Raw genomic sequence first — 19,435 nt, forward strand, 5'->3', positions numbered from 1 at the left:
GGAAAGGGTGGGAGTGGGGCACCGGCCGTCAGCCCAGAAAACACCTGGCCTCCCCCAGCAGGCCCATCTCTGGGGCCCTTGGTGGGCGCTGTGTGCTGGGTGCCTGTCACCAGAAACGCAGGCCCCAGGGGCCCTCAGGGCTTTAGTAACAGCCAAAGTTTTATGTAAAGTTTGGGGAGAAGGTTGATAACCTGAAAGTTCTCAGACATGAGAATCCTAGAGTAGTCCCTGTCACCATGAACTGACCGCTCAAAGTCTCATGGTGAGTAGTTAAGAGTGGGCCTCGGGCCGGCAGGCAGCGCTGGGGCCAGGCACTCGCTCTCAGAAGGCAAGTTTGGAGGACGGGCTTGGGCATGAGCACTGGATTCAGCAGGGCCGGGGAGGTGGCCCAGGCTGGGGCAAGTCTGGGCACACAGATGGGGTGCACAGGTGCGGTGCAGGCTGACTCCCACCCCAGGCTCACCTTGATCTTGAACTCCATCTTCTTCTGGATGCTGATCATCTGCTCTGTGCGGCTCATTTTCCTGACGCCCTCGTTGCACGCCTTCACCACCTGGGACAGGAGACGCTGCCTCAGGCCAGCCCACCCAACGTACCAGCCATACTCCTTTCTCTAGGTGAAAACCTGAGAGTCTGGTGGCCTTCAGTGCCTTGTCCCCAGAGGGTACTTCCCGACGAGGCACAGTGTCAGCCAGGCTGGAAGATGTACTGCGAGGTACCGGGTTGGCCTCTTGCCCACGGAGGGTGCGCATGTGACTCCTTGGCTCCCCGGTAAGAGGCCACCTGGACCTCAGGGCCTCGTTCTGAAGGAACTAAGCTCTGTGCTGGCTCCCAGGCCAGGGCAGCGGCAGGCGATGTCTGTGCCTGTGGGGGGTCCCTGAGCATGAGACCCGTCCATCACGTGGGACTGACTGGGATGATGCCAGAACACCCACGTGACAGTCCCATGGAACCGCAAACAAGGCCGTGAACTCTGCACGTACCACATTGGATGGGAGTTTAGGAACTAACCCCCTTTGGCAAAGAAAGCGTGTGTGCGCCTGCGTGCGCAGGGCTGTTTGGAGGCCTGGCAGCCTGCTGGAAGTTGGGTACAAGATGGCCAGGCACCTTTGCTCTCTGCTTTTTGCTTATGAGCATCTTCGAATTTTCTTGTGTCGAGCATCGATTACTTTTATAAATTAGAAAAAAACACTTTATTTTAAAAAAGTGAGCGGTGAGAAACAGTATACCCTTCATTAAAAGCAAAAGGGAAATGAAAGTAGAAAGGAATCTATTTGAAAGCATCCCCTGGCCCCCGGATGACCACAGGGAGACCCTCTGGGGCATGTGGCCTTTGGCAGGACTTGTCTCCTGCAGCCCAGCGTGGCTGCTCCGGTGGGGCTGGCACGGGGGCCCAGGAGGCTCTGCCTTGGGCGGGCAGGGGCTCTGACAGGTGCTGCCCAGCTGGCAGGTTGCTGAGCCCCCTGGCCGGCCCCGTGGTGGCTACAGCTTTGCCCTGTGAGGATCAGGAGGAGAACCGTCCTTGCCAATGATAAAGGGGACAGCTGCCAGCGAATTTCTGTGACCCCTGCCTGGGTGAAGGACATGGCAGCAGCCCAACAGGGAAACCACTGCCTTGAGCTAAGAAGCGCTGGCCTCCCGACTCGCACAGAACAGGCCACTCGTCCATGGAAGGTGGACTCCTTTCACGAGGTTCTGCCCCTCGGTAACAGAGTGGAAAGGACTTCCTGTCCCCCACTGTCCACCATCATGGCAGTCAAGAGCCCAGCAGGGACATCCCACACAGCAGCCCCAACTGGCTCTCAGCTGCAGTGATACCAGCCGCTCGGCGCACAGGGCAGAGCCCCGAGCACTCGCGGATGCAGACGGAGCTGCTGGCCCTCCCGAGTTCTGCCTGCCGGACACTTCTAGGAGTCCTCTGCCTGTCTGAGGATCGGGAGAGGACCCTCCACTCCGCCACAGGGAAAGCCCAGCGCTCTCGGGCAGGGCCAGTGCGTCCTCCCAGGAGACACGTGCGGGGGTGAGTCTTGAGGGATGGGGAAGTGGGGTGGAGGGACAGGGTTGGGACAAAGAGCTTGCCAGTGGACAGGAAGAACAGGAACAGCCTCCACACAGCCAGAGGAGGGAGGGAGATCATTTGTGACTTGAGGAGAGAGGCCAAGACAAGCTGAGGGCCTGTATGGGCCCCAGACACTTGCCAGGAGCAACGCCAGGCAGCTGATGGAGGCCTGGGCCTGTGACGGTGGCAGAGTTCCAGGATGGGGAAGAGTGTCCCCGAGTGCCCTGTGGCTGCCCCACATCCACCATGAACAAATTAGTGGAGGAGGGTGCGGAGGGGGTCTCCAAGCACCGTGGGGCACGTTTTTAGCTCCGGTGACTTTTCTTGATGGTAAAAGTAAAAATTAAATGAAGGGCCTGGTCTAAAGAGGCGAGGGGGCAAGTGGCCGGCTGGCCCACGTGCAAGCAGGAGGGACTCACCATTTCCAGCTCCCTGTGGGCCTCCAGGGCAGTCCCTTCACGCTCCGAGCTCTCTTCCACCCTCTTCAGAATGTTCTGCCAGTGGGGACAGGCTGCGTTACCCTTCCTGCCAAGCCAGCCCAGGAGCTGTGACCGTGACACACACACACAGCCCTCCATCTGACGCACCAAGGGCGGAGGCTCCCCGTCCTAAGGCTTGCCAGGGTGGGATGAGCACAGCCCAGTCCAGCCCCTGTCCTGGACGGGCGCCAAGGGCCTTGGGGGGCCTGCGGTTCCCCTCCCTCCTTCCCTCAGCTGCTGCTGGGAGCCTGGTCCTGAGGCTTCCTGAACTTTGGCCCCATCAATGAACAACTGTCTTTTCTCCAATTGTTCCGTTTTCTTCAGTTAACAAAACTTCCCTTCCCAGGGTGCTTTCCCCGAGGTTGGGGCCGGGCGTGGTTTCTCCTGGCCATCCTCCCGTTCCCGTGGTGTGGGTGCCTGGTGAGGTCTGCTTTTGCCCCCTGAGGTCTGGGTGTCTGGGCTCCATCTCCCGGTCCTCCTGGCTGTCATGCACCATGGCTGTACCCATGTCTCCAGCTGCCCCGGCGTTGGCCCCAGCTCTCTCCTCCACCCCTGCCTGCCCTCCTCTCCCAGCAGCCAAGCCGGAGACCTGCGAGCTTCCCCAGGTACCTTCCGCTCCTTCCTCACCATGCGAGGCCACTCACAGACCCTGTCATTAACTGTCCCTCCTGGCCAGTGCTGCTCCGCTGTCTCATTAGAGCAAAAGTCCCTTCCAACCAGGTCACATTGGTGGCCTCAAATGGAGGACAGTGTCAGCCCCGTGGCCTGCTGCGTGCTCATCTGAGCATGTCCCAGGTGGACCTCATCCCCAAACACACTTCCTCCGAGTCCTTGCCTAGGGCCCCCCAGGTACCCCTGCTCCCCCCAGCAGCACGCAGGTGGGTCTCCATCTCACACTGGTTTCCATCCCACCTGAATCAAGGCCTTTACAGACCCGTGCGTGTTCGTCTCTACGACATGTCAGAGCCGTTTACTCTGCTCCCTGGAGACGGTTTCAGTTTTTCTCCTTTATTCCACAGCCTCGTGGGTTCCCTCAGCCGCTGCCTCTTTGATGCTGCTTCCTGTGCTTCTGAGACCTCCTCCTGGCCTCCTCCCGGCCTCCTCCCCTCTCTTCTGAGCCAGCTGCCCCTTGGTGTCCGCCTGCCTGGCCCTGCCTTCCACAGCTGTGGCTCCAGGACATCATCTGGGGCCCCAGTGGGACTCACACGGCCCTTCACTGCCCACGGCCAGTGGCTTCCTGAGGCTCAGGACCTGACTGGACACACCGGCCAGCTGCTGTCCTGTCCCCGCAGGGTCTGTGGCTGCGCCTCTCTTGGTTCCTCCCTCTCTCCTGGTTGCTCCCTCTCAGGCGGGTGGGGCTCTGTCCCAGGGCCTGCCTGCCCCTTCTCCCCCTCCTGGGTGGCCTCTTCTCCCTCTAACTGGAAGTGGCTCCTCAGCTGCTCAAGGTCACCACCAACCCCAGGGCTCCAGCCCAGCCCTGGCTGCCCCCTCCTGACGTCCCTGAGGGCACCAGGCTGCTCAGGCTAAAAGCCGCGGAGTCTCTGCTGTCTGTCCTCCTTCCTTTGACACTGATTTCAGCGCACTGAGTCACTGTCCCTCCGGCCCTTCCTCTGCAGCTGCCACAGTGAGCCGGAAAAGCACCCTCAGATCAGGTGAAGACCACACAGGATGGAGCCCCAGGCCCCAAGTCTGCCTCTGACCAAGTCACTCCCACCTTGTTCCTGTGAACCCTGCTGCCCCAGGGCCTTTGTGCATCCAGTCCCTTCTACATAGAATGCCCCTTCCTCCAGATGGCCACCTGGCTGGCTCCTCCCGAGCCAGGACTCAGTGTGAATGTCGCTTATCTTTCTTTGCCCCCTGCCCCACTGGCAGTGGCGAGGGAGTCACCTTAATTCGGTGACCTCGTTAATTGTCCTCATGGTCAAAACCATTTCCTGGTTGTTTTCTCTGGCTGGGCCCTCACAGCTCAGGGAGATGCTTGGCACACAGTAGGAGCTTAATTAGTACTTGTGGAACAAATGGACTCCCTAGGAAGCCAACAGAGCTCTGGGGAGACAGAAGGGAGCCCTGGGAGCGCGGCGGCAGCACCTGCACCAGCAGCTTGAGGCGCGTGATCCTCTGGAAGGGCAGGATGAGGAAGGAGGAGAAGGGCAGGCCTCTGCACTTGGGGTCGAGCTCCAGCTGCGCGATCAGCTCCCGGAACGCTGCCTTCTCCTGGCTGGGGACACAGACACAGCAGTGGGTCTCTCCTGCAGGTGCGCACGGAGACGCTTCCTCCCCACTGACCGCTCCTAGGGACCCGGAGACCCACGGTCAGGGGAAATGTCCTTTCTTTCTCTCTCTCTGTCTCTTTTCTAATGGGAAATCAACTGTTCATGCACAAGTCAAATAACAATAGTGACTTCGCAGGCCCAGCCCGTGAAGTCTGCAAAATAGGTGGCGTGTGGGAGGGCGAGGATTCTTTGTGTGGCCAAGTCTGTGAATCAGACACACAATTAGATGATTTCACTCAGGAGGACGCCATGGCGAGGTAACCCACGTAGTGACGGGAACAGGCAGCAGGCGCCAGTCACCTGCCAGGAGGGCCTGAGCTATTTCTGACAGGTGGGCTGGGCACAGCGCTGACAAGGACCTGGGAGGCTGTGGGAGATGAGAGTCAGCCCTGGCTGCACGTGCCGAGTGGTGGCGCCCTGCCTGCTGCTGCTCACGTGGCACAGGGAGGGGCCCCAGGGCCTCCTGGGCACAGCGGTGCGTGGGCACCTATCTGCTGGATGCGCGTCTTCTCAATGCCTGACCTCAAGTTCCAATTCCCAAACCCTGGAGCACCTGGATGCGCAAATTCATCCATGAGTAACCCTGGGGTCCCACAGAAAGGCCAGCCAAGGGTAGGCTTCAGACCCATAGGGACAGCAGGCCTACGGACGAAGCATCCTTGTCAGACCATCTACATGGAGCCGACAGGCCACGAGGGCAACTCTCCGGTCACCAGCTCTTGTCTCGGGAGCTGCCCTGTGAGGCCAGTGAGCCACTCTATCTCAAGGCTGCGTTCTCAGCAACTGTCCTGGGAACTATGACCACAAGACCAGGGTGGCACGGCAGCTGCTGCCAATCAAGCTTGCCAGCTCCCCCAACGGGAGAGGACCTCTCTGTCCTCATAAAACCCCTGGCCTTGCCTTCGTTCCCAGGACAAACGAGAGGCCACCTCAGCCTGTCGTGTATCCTGGCCTGCCATCCTGTTCCTCCTTCCCAAATGCAGATGGCTCAGAAGTTCTGCTTTTCTCTGATGTGGAAGGTCACCTTCGGAAAGGCCTTCGAAATTTCTGAGTGGAACTGAGTGCCCTCCTGGATGTCCCCAGCACCTTAAGAGTGACCAGTGCAAAAACTCAACAGAGGCAAGGTGACCGGAAAATTATCTTGTCAACTGAAACCTCCGAGGGAGTTGCTGACATGGTGGATTGGTAATCGAGCCAAGGGCATGGCTGGGTAGCCACAGAGTCAGCTCCTGCTTGCCCCTCCCTTCTGCTAGTTCATCCCCCTTTCAGTCTCTCGGCCTCCTCCTCTTCCCCAAGTGCACAGGGCCTGCTCAGCGGTCAGGGACGGGTCTGGGGGACGATAACTCACTCACTTTGGGTCCAGTGGGGTAAGGCTCTGGGAACATGCTGGGTCTGGGCACTGTCACTGGCCCGGAAGGTGGCAGGTCTGGATGCGGTCACCAGTCTGGCCAACCTCGGGGCCCCTGGGACCAGGGAGGGCAGGGACGGGGGGACACTCACAGCAGCTGCTTGTAGGTCCTCTCCTGGTAGGTCTGGTTGCTCACATAGGTGATGTAGACAGAGAAGTGGCTGGCGGCGTAGTGGTACACGATGTCACACACGTCGGAGATGACGATGTTCTCCTCCATCCTGTGCTCCAGCTCCAGGAGAAACCTGCAAGGGGCAGCGGCTGGGCTGAGGACGTGGGGCAGGCAGGCTCAGGACACACCCTGGCTGGGACAAAGCAGCGCGCAGGTCCAGGAGACTGGCCAGGAGTCTGCACGCTGGCGGGACACGTGGGCACATCTGGTTTGGATGGACGACAGCATTGGGGTAGACAGACGCCTCATCTCGGTCTCGGGACAGACTGTGTGTTTGCGGAGGGAGTAAAATGACCATGAGGCCTTGCTTCAGGATGGTCCCATGGGGGTGGCCGGGGTGGGGGAACCTGGACTGCCCCTGTGCTGCCCGTCACTGCTGAAGCAGGGCCTCGGCCCAGGGCTCACTGTGTGGTGTCTTTACTTCTGCACCTCGGGATTTCCCACAGTGAAACAGGAATCAGCACATAGATAAGAGGTGCGGAGGCCAAGGCCGAGGGTCTCTCCGGCTGCTCAGGCCTCGGTGACCATTGTGTCCAGAGCCATCCAGACGGGCCTGCCACAGGGAGGTGGAGGGACTAACGCACAGGTGGGTGTCAGTGCAGGGGGCCACATGTGATGTGGCATGCCCGGGCTCACAGCTGAGTGCAGACATTGGTCAGCTTCTCCCCAGGTGGCCTTTAGCAGCCCAGCTGCCCAGGCCACAGTGAGGTGGTGGTGGGCCTCTGACCCCGATAATATGCCCGAGTTCATTCCTTCTTTGAGAGAACCAATGGATATCTCTTCTTCCCCCTTTGACTCACCCTTGACTTCAACCAGGCCCAGCCATAAGCTCAAAACCACTTCCCCCAACTACGGCTCACACCATCCAAGAGGATCGGGAGCCTGAGGCCAGGCTACGCTCAGAGGTCTTAGCCCAGGGGCCCGAGCCAGGGCTCTGTAACCGCAGGAGGGTGAACTGCTCAGGGGGACACACCTACAGGTCATGGACTGGCCGAGGACCCGCCTGAGAGACGGACTGCAGTGGACAACTGCGGGTTCCGTGCGTAAGAGAGACCACTCAACATGGCTCCAGTTCAGGGTGGGGGTCCTCCCGGCCACGGCTCCCTGGAGACCCACAGGGTATGGTTGATGGGGACGAACCTGGGACTTGCCACTGGCCACCCCGCTGCGTGGGGAGGTGGATCTTGGATTTATGTCATTATTGGTCATATTAATTATGGAAAATTCCCAACAATCAAGAGCAGAGCAGCCCTGAGACAAGCACCACGGCCAGCTTCGGCCGCCTGGACAGGAAGCGGCTCTCACCGCTCGCTCACAGCCAGGACGTCCTGGACGTTGGAGAAGAGGATGTGTGCCTCGGACGGGTGCAGGATCTTCTTCATCCGCTCGTTCTCCATGAAGTGGGACACCAGCAGGTTCAGGCTCTTGTAGTAGGAGGCCTCGGAGGTGACCAGCTCGAACATGGCCTGTGTCAGGGGGGGCGGGGACACAACACAGGACACCCGTGGTCACTGCCTTGATTCCGGGGAAGCCCAACTGCGTCCTCCCGCTCAGAGGCCCCGGGAAGCCCAGCCGGCTGTGAGGGAGGCACCGAGGTGTGTGGACGGCTGCTCCCCGACGCTGCCACCCATCCCCAGGGGACAAGCAGCCCCGTGAAAGAGGGCACAGTGTCCTGCCCTTTGAGAGCACGCTCTCAACACCCTTCCTGTGCCATGGACATCGGGGACAAGCTGAGGTCCAGGACATGGGGAAGGGAGGAGCACGTGAGGTGGCCACACGGTGGGGGTCCTCCAGGCCACGGGTCCTGCCCGGGTTACCAGCAGAGTCAGGAGGGAAAGGCGGCGAGCAGAGGCCCCCGACTCCACACGCCCAGAGAAACATGTCGAAGGAAACGGGTCACCTCCGGCTCCAGCAGGGAGGAATCTGGGGAGGGCTGTTTCCTTTTTACTTTTTGAATTGTCTGAAAATTAGAAAATGAGCCTGTGTCATCGCTCCTAAGGTTGGCTTTTATAATGTAATAAACAATCTTCATTTTGAAAAAGAAATCCTTAACCTAATAAGCTCTTCTGAGGCACCTCTTTTCCATCTGTGTGTGTGTGCGAGCACATGTGTGTTCATGTGTGGAGTGTGTACGTGTGCATCTGTATGCACGTGTGCACGTGTGTGCGTGTGTGCAGGCGTGTGTTTTTTTGTTCTTTATCCACTGAAGCTGTGAACACCACAAAACTAACCGAAGCTCTGCCCTCGCAAGTGTGGCTCCGTGAAGCTCACGCAGCAGCCTGGCCTGCCTGACCTCCATCTGTAAGGTCAGCTGGCACCTTCCACCTTCCTCTCCCCATCCTCCTCCACTTTTTATTGGCCTAGGATGGCTCAGGTCCCCAGAGGGACAATATAATGGGTTGAATTGTGCCCACACCCAGAGGCTACGCCCACGTTCTAGTCCCCAGAGCCTGTGAGTGTGACCTTGTGTGGAAAAGGGTCTTTGCAGATGTAAGTGAGTTAAGGATGTCAAGGTGAGGTCGTCCTGGATTTCGGGTGGGCGTGCCCATGGTGGAGAGACAGGATGGAGAAAAGGCGGGGAGGTGTGGCCACAGCAAGGGACACTTGGAGCTGCCAGAACTGGAAGAGGCAAGGACTCTCCCCGAGAAGGAGGGAGCGCAGCTCTGCAGAGACCCCACTTCAGGCCTCTGGCGTCCACACCTGTGGGTGAGTGCGCTCAGGTTTCTGTGCCCCCAGGCTGTGGGCAGTCCTGGGAACCAACACGGCCGGGCAGAGGAGGATGGACGGACACAGCCCTGGTGAAGGCAGGGCTCTGGCCTCCCCAGGTCCAGCAGGCTCCAGCTCCAGGGGTCAGGAAGGAGGGAGGGAGATCACACAGGCTCTGGGGACAGGGTCTTTGTACAGCTGTCCCTTCAATCCCCAAAGTCCCCCAGGAAGGAGGCATAGAAGCTCCCGTGTCACCAGAAGGAAGCGGGAGCAGAGCTGAGGCCACGTGCCTGAGGTCGCCCACCTCTGTGGTGGGAGGGCTGAGACGACTGTGGGTTCCCCGTTCTGGCTCTGCACAGCCCCTGCCATGAAGCCTGATGTCCCATGCTCTGGCCAGGCTGGCACTGGCCAGCTGCGTCCCAGTAGGGTGGCCGCTTTGAGCCCTCAACCAGCCTAGGATTCCCATCCTCCGGGAATACTCATTAGACTGACCCCAAATTTATGAATCACAGCGTGGTCCCCGAATGGCGCTCTTAGTTCTGGCTATTGCACTTGGTATCTGCAACAGCCGCGTTCCACTCTGAGGGCCTGTCCACCCGCCACTGCGAAGCCAGCTCTGCCCTGGATTCCCTGTGACCCGTAAGATCCCGTCAAGGCGGGGCGTTTCTCCAGGGTTTTGAGGACTGCAGCAGGCAGGGGTGGGCTGGGCGTCTGCTGTCACTGGCAGCCCTGCCCACAGCCCACCCAGCCAGGCACTTTAAGATGAGGAACAGATTTGTAAGTCGGGGATGTCCTGCAGGGCAGACCTGCCTAGCAACCAAGTTGACAGTGACATCCTCCAGGGCTGAGCCGCCAATCACAGGCCCTGGGCCACCAGGTTGCCCCTGATTGAGACAATGACAGCGAGAACCAAGACGCTGACCCAAGCAGTGGCCTCTCCATAACGTCCTTGCACCACAACTGCCTTGTCCACCTGAAAATAAGCACCCACACGAAACGCACGGCCCTGGACTCCTGGTGGTCGACCTACAGCCCCAGCACTGACGCCCCAGCTAGCCATGGGCTGCTCCATCTACCTACACCCAGCCTGGCACAGGGAGGCCCCTCAGGAGAAGGTTCCTGGAAGCTTTCTTGGCTACAGATGCTGTCAGGAACTCACTTTCCTGCTGCTAAATTTAATTTTCTCGAGACAATGTCAAGCCTTCAAGGCTCCCAAGCTAACTAACAAAGGTGATCCAGATGGGCGTCACAGGTACAGGGTGCCACAGGTATGGGGCAGCGGGCACTGAGCCCAAATCACAGCAGCACATGGAGAGGGGGTCTGTCGACTACATCACCAGGAAGGATGCCTACCAGAGCACCCCGATTATGCATGCAAGGGCCTCCCTAGCCCGGGTCCACCCGGGTTCCCTGGCTGGTGGCATTGTCATCCTGACGCCAGGAGGACGAGGTGGTCGGGAACAACCAGGCCTGGCCTTTCAGAGGCTGACTTTGGCTTGAACCACCGCTCACTGAGGCTGGCGGAGTCCATTCACCCAGCACTCACCCCCTCTTTATCCATTTACAGGCAACTAGTCATCTGCGAATTCTCCTTTGGCAGGGTGTCTGTCTTGTGGCATATGTCCTGGTATTTGTGACATCAATATGGTCGCCTTTTCCTTATCTGTGTAACTTTACTATCAGAGGCTGAAGCCTTTGTAGGTGGAACAGGGCTAACGAGGGACCTGGCCAGCCTGCTCACTCCTTCACTCCTGCATCTGTTGGTGCCACAGAGTTCACGGGACATCTGCTGTGTCCAGGGTCTAGGCCTGAGCTCCCAGGTGACCAGGCACAGTCCCTGCTGTCACCACGGGCTCACAGCCCAGGGGATCAGAGACAGCAGGTGTGAGAGAAGCCTGCAGTGGAGCCAGCTGAGGCACATCGAGGAGCAGGCAGGGCCAGGTGTGTGTGAGAGGGAGTGTGAATGAGTGTGAGTGTGCGTCCCAACTTCTGCTGAAGCCTGATGTCCCATGCTCTGGCCAGGCTGGCATCGGCCGGCTGCGTCCCCACCAGGGCAGCTGCTTTGAGCCCTCAGCCAGCCTAGGATTCCCATCCTCAGGGAATACTCATTAGATTGACCAAATTTGTGAATCACAGCGCGGTCCCCGAATGGCGCTCTTAGCCCTGGCTATTGCACTTGGTATCTGCAACAGTCATGTCCACTCCGAGGGCTTGTCCACCCGCCACTGCGAAGCCAGCTCTGCCCTGGATTCCCTGTGACCCGTAAGATCCTGTCAAGGCAGAGCATTTCTCCAGGGTTTCGAGGACTGTGACGTAACTGGTGGGCATGTCCCTCTGTGGGCAGCTGAGCTGCAGACTGGCTTAAGGCCCTGGAGTGGGGACTTGGCCAGAACCTCTGCCACAGTGACAGTTGCTCAGCCTCCCACTGAGCCTCAGTTTCCTCATGTACAAATGGCCGCCTGACTCGTCGTGTGGCTATCAGGAAACGACTGCGAAATGCTCGGCCTGGAGCCTGGCCCGCCATAGAGCCCGACTTGGGCATTTCCTGTCCAACCGCTGTCGTGGCCTCCACAAGTGGTGGGAAGGCGCTCTGGCCAGACGGGCAGAGGGCTGTCCTAGGAGGACACTGGGATTGTTCCCCAGAGGATGGCAAGGCAGCCCATTCCCAGGAGTGCCAAAGATGGGTTCTCGGGGGCAGGAGATAGGATGGTGGTGAGGGAGGGGGCAGGACATGGGGGGCCCTCTGTGCAGGTACCAGGGCCAACAGCACCCCCTGACACCAGCAGTCCCCGCCCAGCCCCAGCAAGTCCCCATCACAATGCTGATTATCAAATTTCCTCAAGACAACCCGGTAACAAAGCAATTTGAAAAAATTGATATATTAAAACAGGTATAAAAGTACACCACGTTCAGGCTTCCTCACAGAGGGATACGGACAAACCAGACTCCATTTTTCATCCAGCATAAGAGTCAAGGTAAAATCGCTAGATAATGTGCTACATCCGTGGTGGGGAGTGAGCACACCCACCCACAGACAGAGCATGGGGACAACTGGGCGGTGTCTTCCCAGTTTAAACACATGTGTCCTGTAGACCAGCAGTTCCACTCCGCGGTCCCCACCGGACCCACGGAGGGCATTCTGTCTTTGCATGATTTTAAATAATGCTGCAGGGAACATCCCTGAGACACGACCTTTTCAACTGCAAACTTGCATTAACAGGGGCTGGTTAAATATGGACCGGGTAATCAACAGAGCCCTCAAAAGCTGCAAAAACATGGATTGCTACCAGGCGCAGGGGCACATGCCTGTAATTCCAGCAGCCCAGGAGGCTCCCACGTTCAAAGCCAGCCTCTCACACACAGAGGCCCCCCTGCAACTTAGGCAACTTGTGAGACCCTGTGTCAAAAGAAAAACATTAAAAGGGCTAGAGATGTGGCTCAAGGGTAAGTGTCCCTGGGTTCAATTCCTGGTACAAAAAAAGACTGCTCTAGAGAGACATAATAAGTATTTTGCTGAGTGTCAGGGAAGCCAGGCTCACAGCGATGCCCAGAGCAGCTTGTTACTGATACAACAGCGCAAGCATACACCTTCTACCGCAAACAGGCGGCTGAGGAGGGACCCGGGCAGCTCAGGATAGGTATGGGGTCGGGGAGACTCTTCCTCTGCAAATACTTCTGCTCTTTTTAAATTTTATATCAGATGCATAAACTATTTATCCAAATGATTCATTTCAAAAATGATATGTGCTAATTTTACTATCTGGTTAAAACAGTTATCGGTGTTTATTTTCTACATCAAGTAGAACATCAGATCAAAGAAATACCTGATGTTTTGGGTGATGGCTATTGCCACCTTAAGAGCTGGCCCCCTCCCAATTTAGGACTCTCTTGCCGAATTGTTAGGGTTAACCCTATAGATGGAGATTTGGTGAAGGCTGGTTAATAACGTAACAATCACAATTTAAGTTTTTGATAGGCCCATCATATAAAAAACCCTAAGCCTGGGCTGGGGTTGTGGCTTAGTGGCAGAGCGTTGCCTAGCCTATATGAGGCACAGGGTTCGATCCTTAGCACCACATAAAAATAAACAGATAAAATAAAGGCACGCTGCCCATACATAACTACAGAAGAAGAAAAAACAAAAAGCAAAAACCCAAGCAATTTCCTTTTTCCTTCTGCAGGCGCAAAGCAGGCAACACATGTCAGTCCTGAGCAGTGAAAGCAGCTGCCAAACAAGACCCAAGAGAGGCCGAGCGGACTCAGACTGTGTTGGGGACCACTGGGCCCCTCCCTTCCGCTCTCTGGGCATGCTGGGGACTTGCCTACGCCCCTGAGTGTACCTGTGTGTGTCCCTGTCCCCTGGAGATTCTCAGAACATGACTCCCTGCTCACGTCTCCAGCCCTGCACACCCAGCCATGGAGACCAAGTGGCAGAGACAGGTCCTGCATGTGCTGGGGACACCGCCCACCAGGCTGTGTCGGTCCCACAGTGCCAGGTGTCAGGTGGGAGAATCAAGTGCCATCTGCGTGGCCCTGCCCTCCCCTCCACAGTCACATTCCCTTTCTTTCTCTTTATTCTTTCAGGACAATCCTGTGTCCCACCCCTTCCTGCAGGTCCTGGAAGAGCCCCTGCTGCCCACCGGGAAGCCCTGCCCTTCCTAACTTGCCTCCTTCCTGTTCTTTTAATCTGAATATATTCCAATTACTTTCTCCAAGTGTCGTGTTCTCAGTGACTCAAAAACCATCGCTCAGAGGCCGGTGGGAACCCAGATCTGTGAAGGTGGAGAGGGATCCGGCAGCAGACGGAGCTGGGCAGCAGGGGTCGCCCCCGGGTTTTGGCACGGGACCCCAAAGATTGGGAGCATAGAGTCTGACGAGCTCAGCTTTGTGTTCATTACAAGACAGAAAGCTTACTTTGACCCCTTTAAATATGAAAAGCCAATCCCCAAAACTCGGAGCAAGTCACACCAAAGCCTGCGTGTCCCTGTTCCCACCACTGAACGCAACTACATTGCTTCTCCATCCGCCTTGGTATCTTCAAATGTCTTCATCTGATCCACAGGAAACAGCCAAAAATGTATAAAGTTTTAATTTTCTTTGCACACTCTATTATAGATGAGTGTTCTATTCTGCTTTTTAAAAATGTTATTTATCATGAATATTTGCTATTTTATTCTTTGAAAACATGTTTTTTAATGCTGTGTCTTTGGATAGCTATATACTGTCTTACTAAATAATTCCTCTACTGTTGGGTATTTAGACTTCTTCTCATTCTTTGAAATTTTTGCTGGGATGCACATCCTAATAAATAAATACTTGTGCACACATCTTATTATTTTGCAAGACAAATTTCTAGACAGAAATATTAGAAATGGTACAAATATATTCTTATTGGGATTTTGGTACAATGATTGCTATGCTTTGCTTATCACTGATATAACAGAATGCTCATTTATATAACAAATTAGAATAAAAAAATTAAAAAAATAAAATCCCCCCAGCACTAGGCTTTTAACGTAGATTTGAGTTAAAAGTCTCTGTCTTTTTGAAATGCAGAAGACAATACCTCAATGCTGGGATTTCTTTGATTATTAGTGAGTTTGATTTCTTTTTCATTTACTCACTACCCACTTGTTCTCCTTCTATGTGAATTGTTTTATCCATTTTTCCTTGGGGTGCTTTCGTATTCTTATTGAAAAGAGTTTTCTAGTTGATTGAAATCTGGGTTTTTCCAACATATGTTAAAACAGAAAATTTTACTTAACACCAAAAAAACAAATAACCCAATCAATAAATGGGCTAAGGAGCTGAACAGACACTTCTCAGAAGAAGATATACATTTGATCAACAAATATATGAAAAAATATTCAACATCTCTAGTAATTAGAAAAATGCAAATCAAAACTACTCTAAGATTTCATTTCGTGCCAGTCAGAATGGCAGCTATCAAGAATACAGACAACAATAAATGTTGGTGAGGATGTGGGGAAAAAGTTCACTCATACATTGTTGGTGGGACTGCAAATTGGTGCAACCACTCTGGAGATTCCTTAGAAAACTTGGAATGGAACCACCTTTTGACCCAGCTATCCCTCTCCTCTGTCTATACCCAAAGGACTTAAAATCAGCATATTATAGTAACGCAGCCACATCAATGTTTACAGGAGCTCATTTCACAATAGCTAAACTGTGAAACCAACCTCGGCTCCCTTCAATAGATGAATGGATAAAGAAACTGTGGTACATATACACAATGGAATATTACAGAGTATTAAAAGAGAATAAAATTATGGCATTTCCAGGTAAATGGATGGAGTTGGAGAATATCATGCTAAGAAGTGAAGTAAGCCAATCCCCCAAAACCAAAGGCTGAATGTTCTCTCTGGTAAGTGGATGCTGAAAATGGGAAAAATGAAGGAACTTCAATGGGACAAAGGGGTGAGGGGTGGGGAGGGGGCATGGGGGCAGGAAAGATGGTGGAATGAGTTGGACATCATCACCCTAGGTACATGGATGACTGCACATATGGTGCGATGCTACATCGTATATAACCAGGGAAGTGAAAAGTTGTGCTGCAATTTTGTACAATGAATTAAAATGCATTCTGCTCTCATATACACCTAATTAAAATTAATTAATTAATTAATTAATAAAAAAGCAAATAAAAAAGACAAAGCAGACTGGTACAAATCATTTGAGTCCCCCAAAAAACAAAACAAAACAAAAAAAACAAATAGCAATTTTTTGTGTGTTTATCTTCCTTTTGGGCCCAGGGATTATTTATAAGTGTGTTGTCTATTTTCCAAGTGTTTGGATATTTTCCTGTTATCTTTTTCCCCCTGTAGTGCTGGGGATGGGTCTCAGGGCCTGGTGCATGCAGGGTAAGTATGTGCCACAGAGCTACACCCCCAGCCATTTTCTAGTTATTTCACATTACTGATTTCTATTTTAATTCTCTAGGGTCAGATAACACTGTTTGTATGATTTCACTTCTTATGCACTTGTCAGGTGTGCTGTGGTCTGTCTTGGTAACTATTCTATGTGTATTTGAAAAAATTTTGTATTCTGCTGTGGTTGGGTGGAGTCGTCTGTAAAAGTTAACCAGCTCCAGCTGGCTGATGGTGGTCAGTTCTTCCACATCCCTGCTGACTTAAAAAAAAATGTATATATATATATATATATGGTTGTTGATGGACCTTTATTTTTATTTTATTTATATGTGGTGCTGAGGATCGAAGCCAGGGCCTCACACATGCTAGGCAAGCGCTCCACCATGAGGCCCAGCCCCAGCCCCATCCCTGCTGATTTGACGTGTCTCTCGGTTCCACTGGTTCCTGAGAGAGGAGCCTCTCGGCATGTCTTCACCTACAATTGTGGGTTTAGGTGTTTTTGCACGTGCATGTCAATAAGGGCAGCTTTGATTGTCAATGTCACCCTACTTTCGAATAATTTGGGCATTTTCTTCTTTTGAATGCCATAGCCCAGGTCGGGCAGACGGCAGCCTGTGGGTGGTCAATCTGGTTTTCCTGAGCCTCCTCCTGCCTGTGTGCGTAGCTCTGTCACGCCAGGGCAGCAGGCCGAGCGGGCTGGACCGAGACTGCAGCAGCCATTATCTAGCCCTTGAAGAAGCCCGCTGACCTCTGCCCAGCGCCACGCGGCTGCAGTGACGTCGGAGAGGGCGGCAGGTCCAGCCCTCAGCTCCTCAGTCGCGGGAGCCAGGATCCACTCCTCCCACCGTGGAGTGTCCTGCCGGGCAGCCCTGCTGTGACGGTGGCCCCCCTGCACTGGCCACGGCATCTCTTCTGCCAGTGAGGTTTTGGTCACTGGTGTATTTTTGTGTTTTTAGCATTTTTATTTTAAAACTTTGATTGATTCTTAAGAGATGGGGTCTCGATCTGTTGACCTTGAACTCTTGGGCTCGAGAGATCCTCCTGCCTCAGCCTCCGGAGCAGCTGGGACTACAGATGGCTGTCACTGTGCCTGGCTGATATTTTTGGATTTGAGTCAGTTTTTGGTGGCTCGTATTTTCCTAGAAAATTGCTCTCTCAGACTCACAGAGCCTCCCCCCCGCTCGGCCAGCTGCTCTCCTCAGAGGCGAGTCTGGAGGGCGTCTTCGGCTGGGCTGGCCGGGGAGAAGTTCATCTGATCCGGATTTCTCCCTTATTTAGTAATGGAAGCCCAGCAGGGTGAGCATTTTTATCCAGATGCAGCCTCGCCGACCCCCTCCATCCCACAGCATCTTGAACTCAGCGCTCCCCTCCTCTCTGACACAGTCTGACATGTGAAGCAGCATCCTCCGTGTCCTCGGTTAGAAGCGGTGGCCACGTCGCTGATGGGAAGTTGTGACGGCGTTCATCTCTCGTTCCACAGCGTCGTAGTGAGACCCGTGGCCTGGACCACTCCAGTCATCATTTAAGGAGCTGTCCATCTCGGTTAATTAATCCATGACCAACTTTTGGTGACGTGTCCAGTGGTCAGCCTCCACGAGGGCGGGTGGCACAGCTTGAAGAGACAGAGCCCAGGGACAACGTTGTCAGTCAGCCGCTGTCTCAGGCCCCCGGGGCCTGGCGGGCCCCACCGCTACAGCATGTGGATGTGGGGCCACTCGGGCTCGGTCGCGGGTTACAAGAGCAGGGCGGTCCCTGGGCTCCATGTGCTGGACCCCACACTCCAGTTCACACGGCCCCCGATCCCGCGTGACCTCCACTGTGCAGTGTGCTCTGGGGACCAGCCTCCCCGATCCTGGGAACCTCAGGTGAAAACAGTGATAGATTTTCACGAAGAAAGACACCCTCAGCAAAGCGAGCAGGTCAGCTCCCCCAGTGCACAGGCCCCGGGGGCAGCACCAGGAACCCCGACGACGGTGGGAATGCCGTCAGTCCCCACAAAAACGCACCTGGAGACCCCGTCCCCGCTGCAGTAGTTCAGGGGGCCTGTGGGTCGCCCTCCTTAGTGGATGCATGCTCTCCTCTCAAGGGGATTGGCTCTTGGGGGAGCTCAGTGCCCCCTGCTCTCCCCTATGCCTGCTGGTCCTTCAACTTCCAGCCGTGAGTTGAAGAGCGCAGGACCCTCCCCAGCACAGCCACCTTGAACTTCCCAGCCTCCAGAACCATGAACTCTCTTTACCTATCACCCGGACTCAGGTTAGCCACAGAAAATGAACCACAACATCTTCATTTTACAGATAAGGCAACTGAGGAACAGAGAAGTTACCTGTATTTCCCAGGTCACACAGCTAAGAAGTAGAGTGGGACTGAGAATGAAAATCACTACCTTCTGTTGCTCCCCACACTCCACCGTGAAAAAGCATCCGAGAACATTAAAAAAGAATCAACATCCAGAATGTACAAAAAGCTGCTAAAAAACCAATCAGAACACCAATATAAACAAACCAATTTTTAAAAAGGACGAAAAATAAAACAGCCAGCTGACAAAGGAAGGAAAAAGATAATTTCGTGAAAGGCTGTTCAAGCAAGTCCTGGGGACAGGCAGGGGAACAAGATGGGAGTTTTATCTGACAGATCACAGAAAACCAGGATGTTCGACAGAGCCAGGAGGGCGGTGGGAATGGCCCGCACACGGAGGGTGGCAGGGTGGATCTGAGTCGTCCTTATCCAAAATGCTGGGACCAGAGGTACGCCAGACCTGGGGGTGGTTGGAATGTTTGCAGATACATAATGAGATATTTTGGGGAGGGGACCCAGGTCTAAACACGGAGTTCATTTATGTTTCAAAAAGGCTTAGACACATAGCCCGGAGGTAATTTCACTTAAAATATCTTAAATATTAAAGCTTCATGGTATCAATTTTTCACTTGTGGTATGTCAGGGCCTCAAAAGTCTGATTTTGGAGCATTTCACATGTCAAACGTTCATCTTAGGGACACTCAGCCTGTTCTGCCTTTTGAACGACGGTGTGGTGGGGTCCACTACCAGTCAAAATGCACTTCACTTTTGACCAGCAGCTTCGGGTGAGGTCCCTCCCTGCAGCCACCTCTCACGTTCTCCCCAGCCACCTGTGCTCCCGCCTCGCTGAGGTCCCCTGGTGCCCTGTGGGACCCACGGAGCGCTCTGGGCAGACTCCACACACCTCGCTCCTTGCACTCCAAGCCACCTGTGTCCCTCCCTCAACTTCTTCAAGCCAGTTGTACCTGTGATGCCCTCTATCACTTAATGCTGAGAATCAGCGGTGGCCAGTGCCAGGGGAGCGTTTTATAAAAACGAAGCTGAAAGCTCTGAGTTCATGGAAGGCAAGTTGCTAACACCCCCAACCAAACCCAACCGCCGCTAGGGTGAAGCCAAAACTTCGAGCGCAGCCCTGGGGACAGCGTCACAACAA

General features: G+C 54.7%; 1 protein-coding gene across 1 annotated transcript in view; it reads right to left on the reverse strand.

Moving 5' to 3' along the window:
- Positions 1–19,435, reverse strand: part of Ngef (neuronal guanine nucleotide exchange factor) — a 33,326-nt gene that overhangs the window by 4,869 nt on the left and 9,022 nt on the right. Inside the window, exons 4-8 of the mRNA XM_026412761.2 lie at positions 7,697–7,857; positions 6,312–6,464; positions 4,627–4,756; positions 2,479–2,553; positions 464–553 (exon numbers count right to left, since the gene is read on the reverse strand). Coding sequence (XP_026268546.1) covers positions 464–553; positions 2,479–2,553; positions 4,627–4,756; positions 6,312–6,464; positions 7,697–7,857 — 609 coding nt within the window. The remainder of the gene's footprint in view (positions 1–463; positions 554–2,478; positions 2,554–4,626; positions 4,757–6,311; positions 6,465–7,696; positions 7,858–19,435) is intronic.

Source organism: Urocitellus parryii, chromosome 1, assembly GCF_045843805.1.
Source record: "Urocitellus parryii isolate mUroPar1 chromosome 1, mUroPar1.hap1, whole genome shotgun sequence".
NCBI lineage: Eukaryota > Metazoa > Chordata > Mammalia > Rodentia > Sciuridae > Urocitellus > Urocitellus parryii.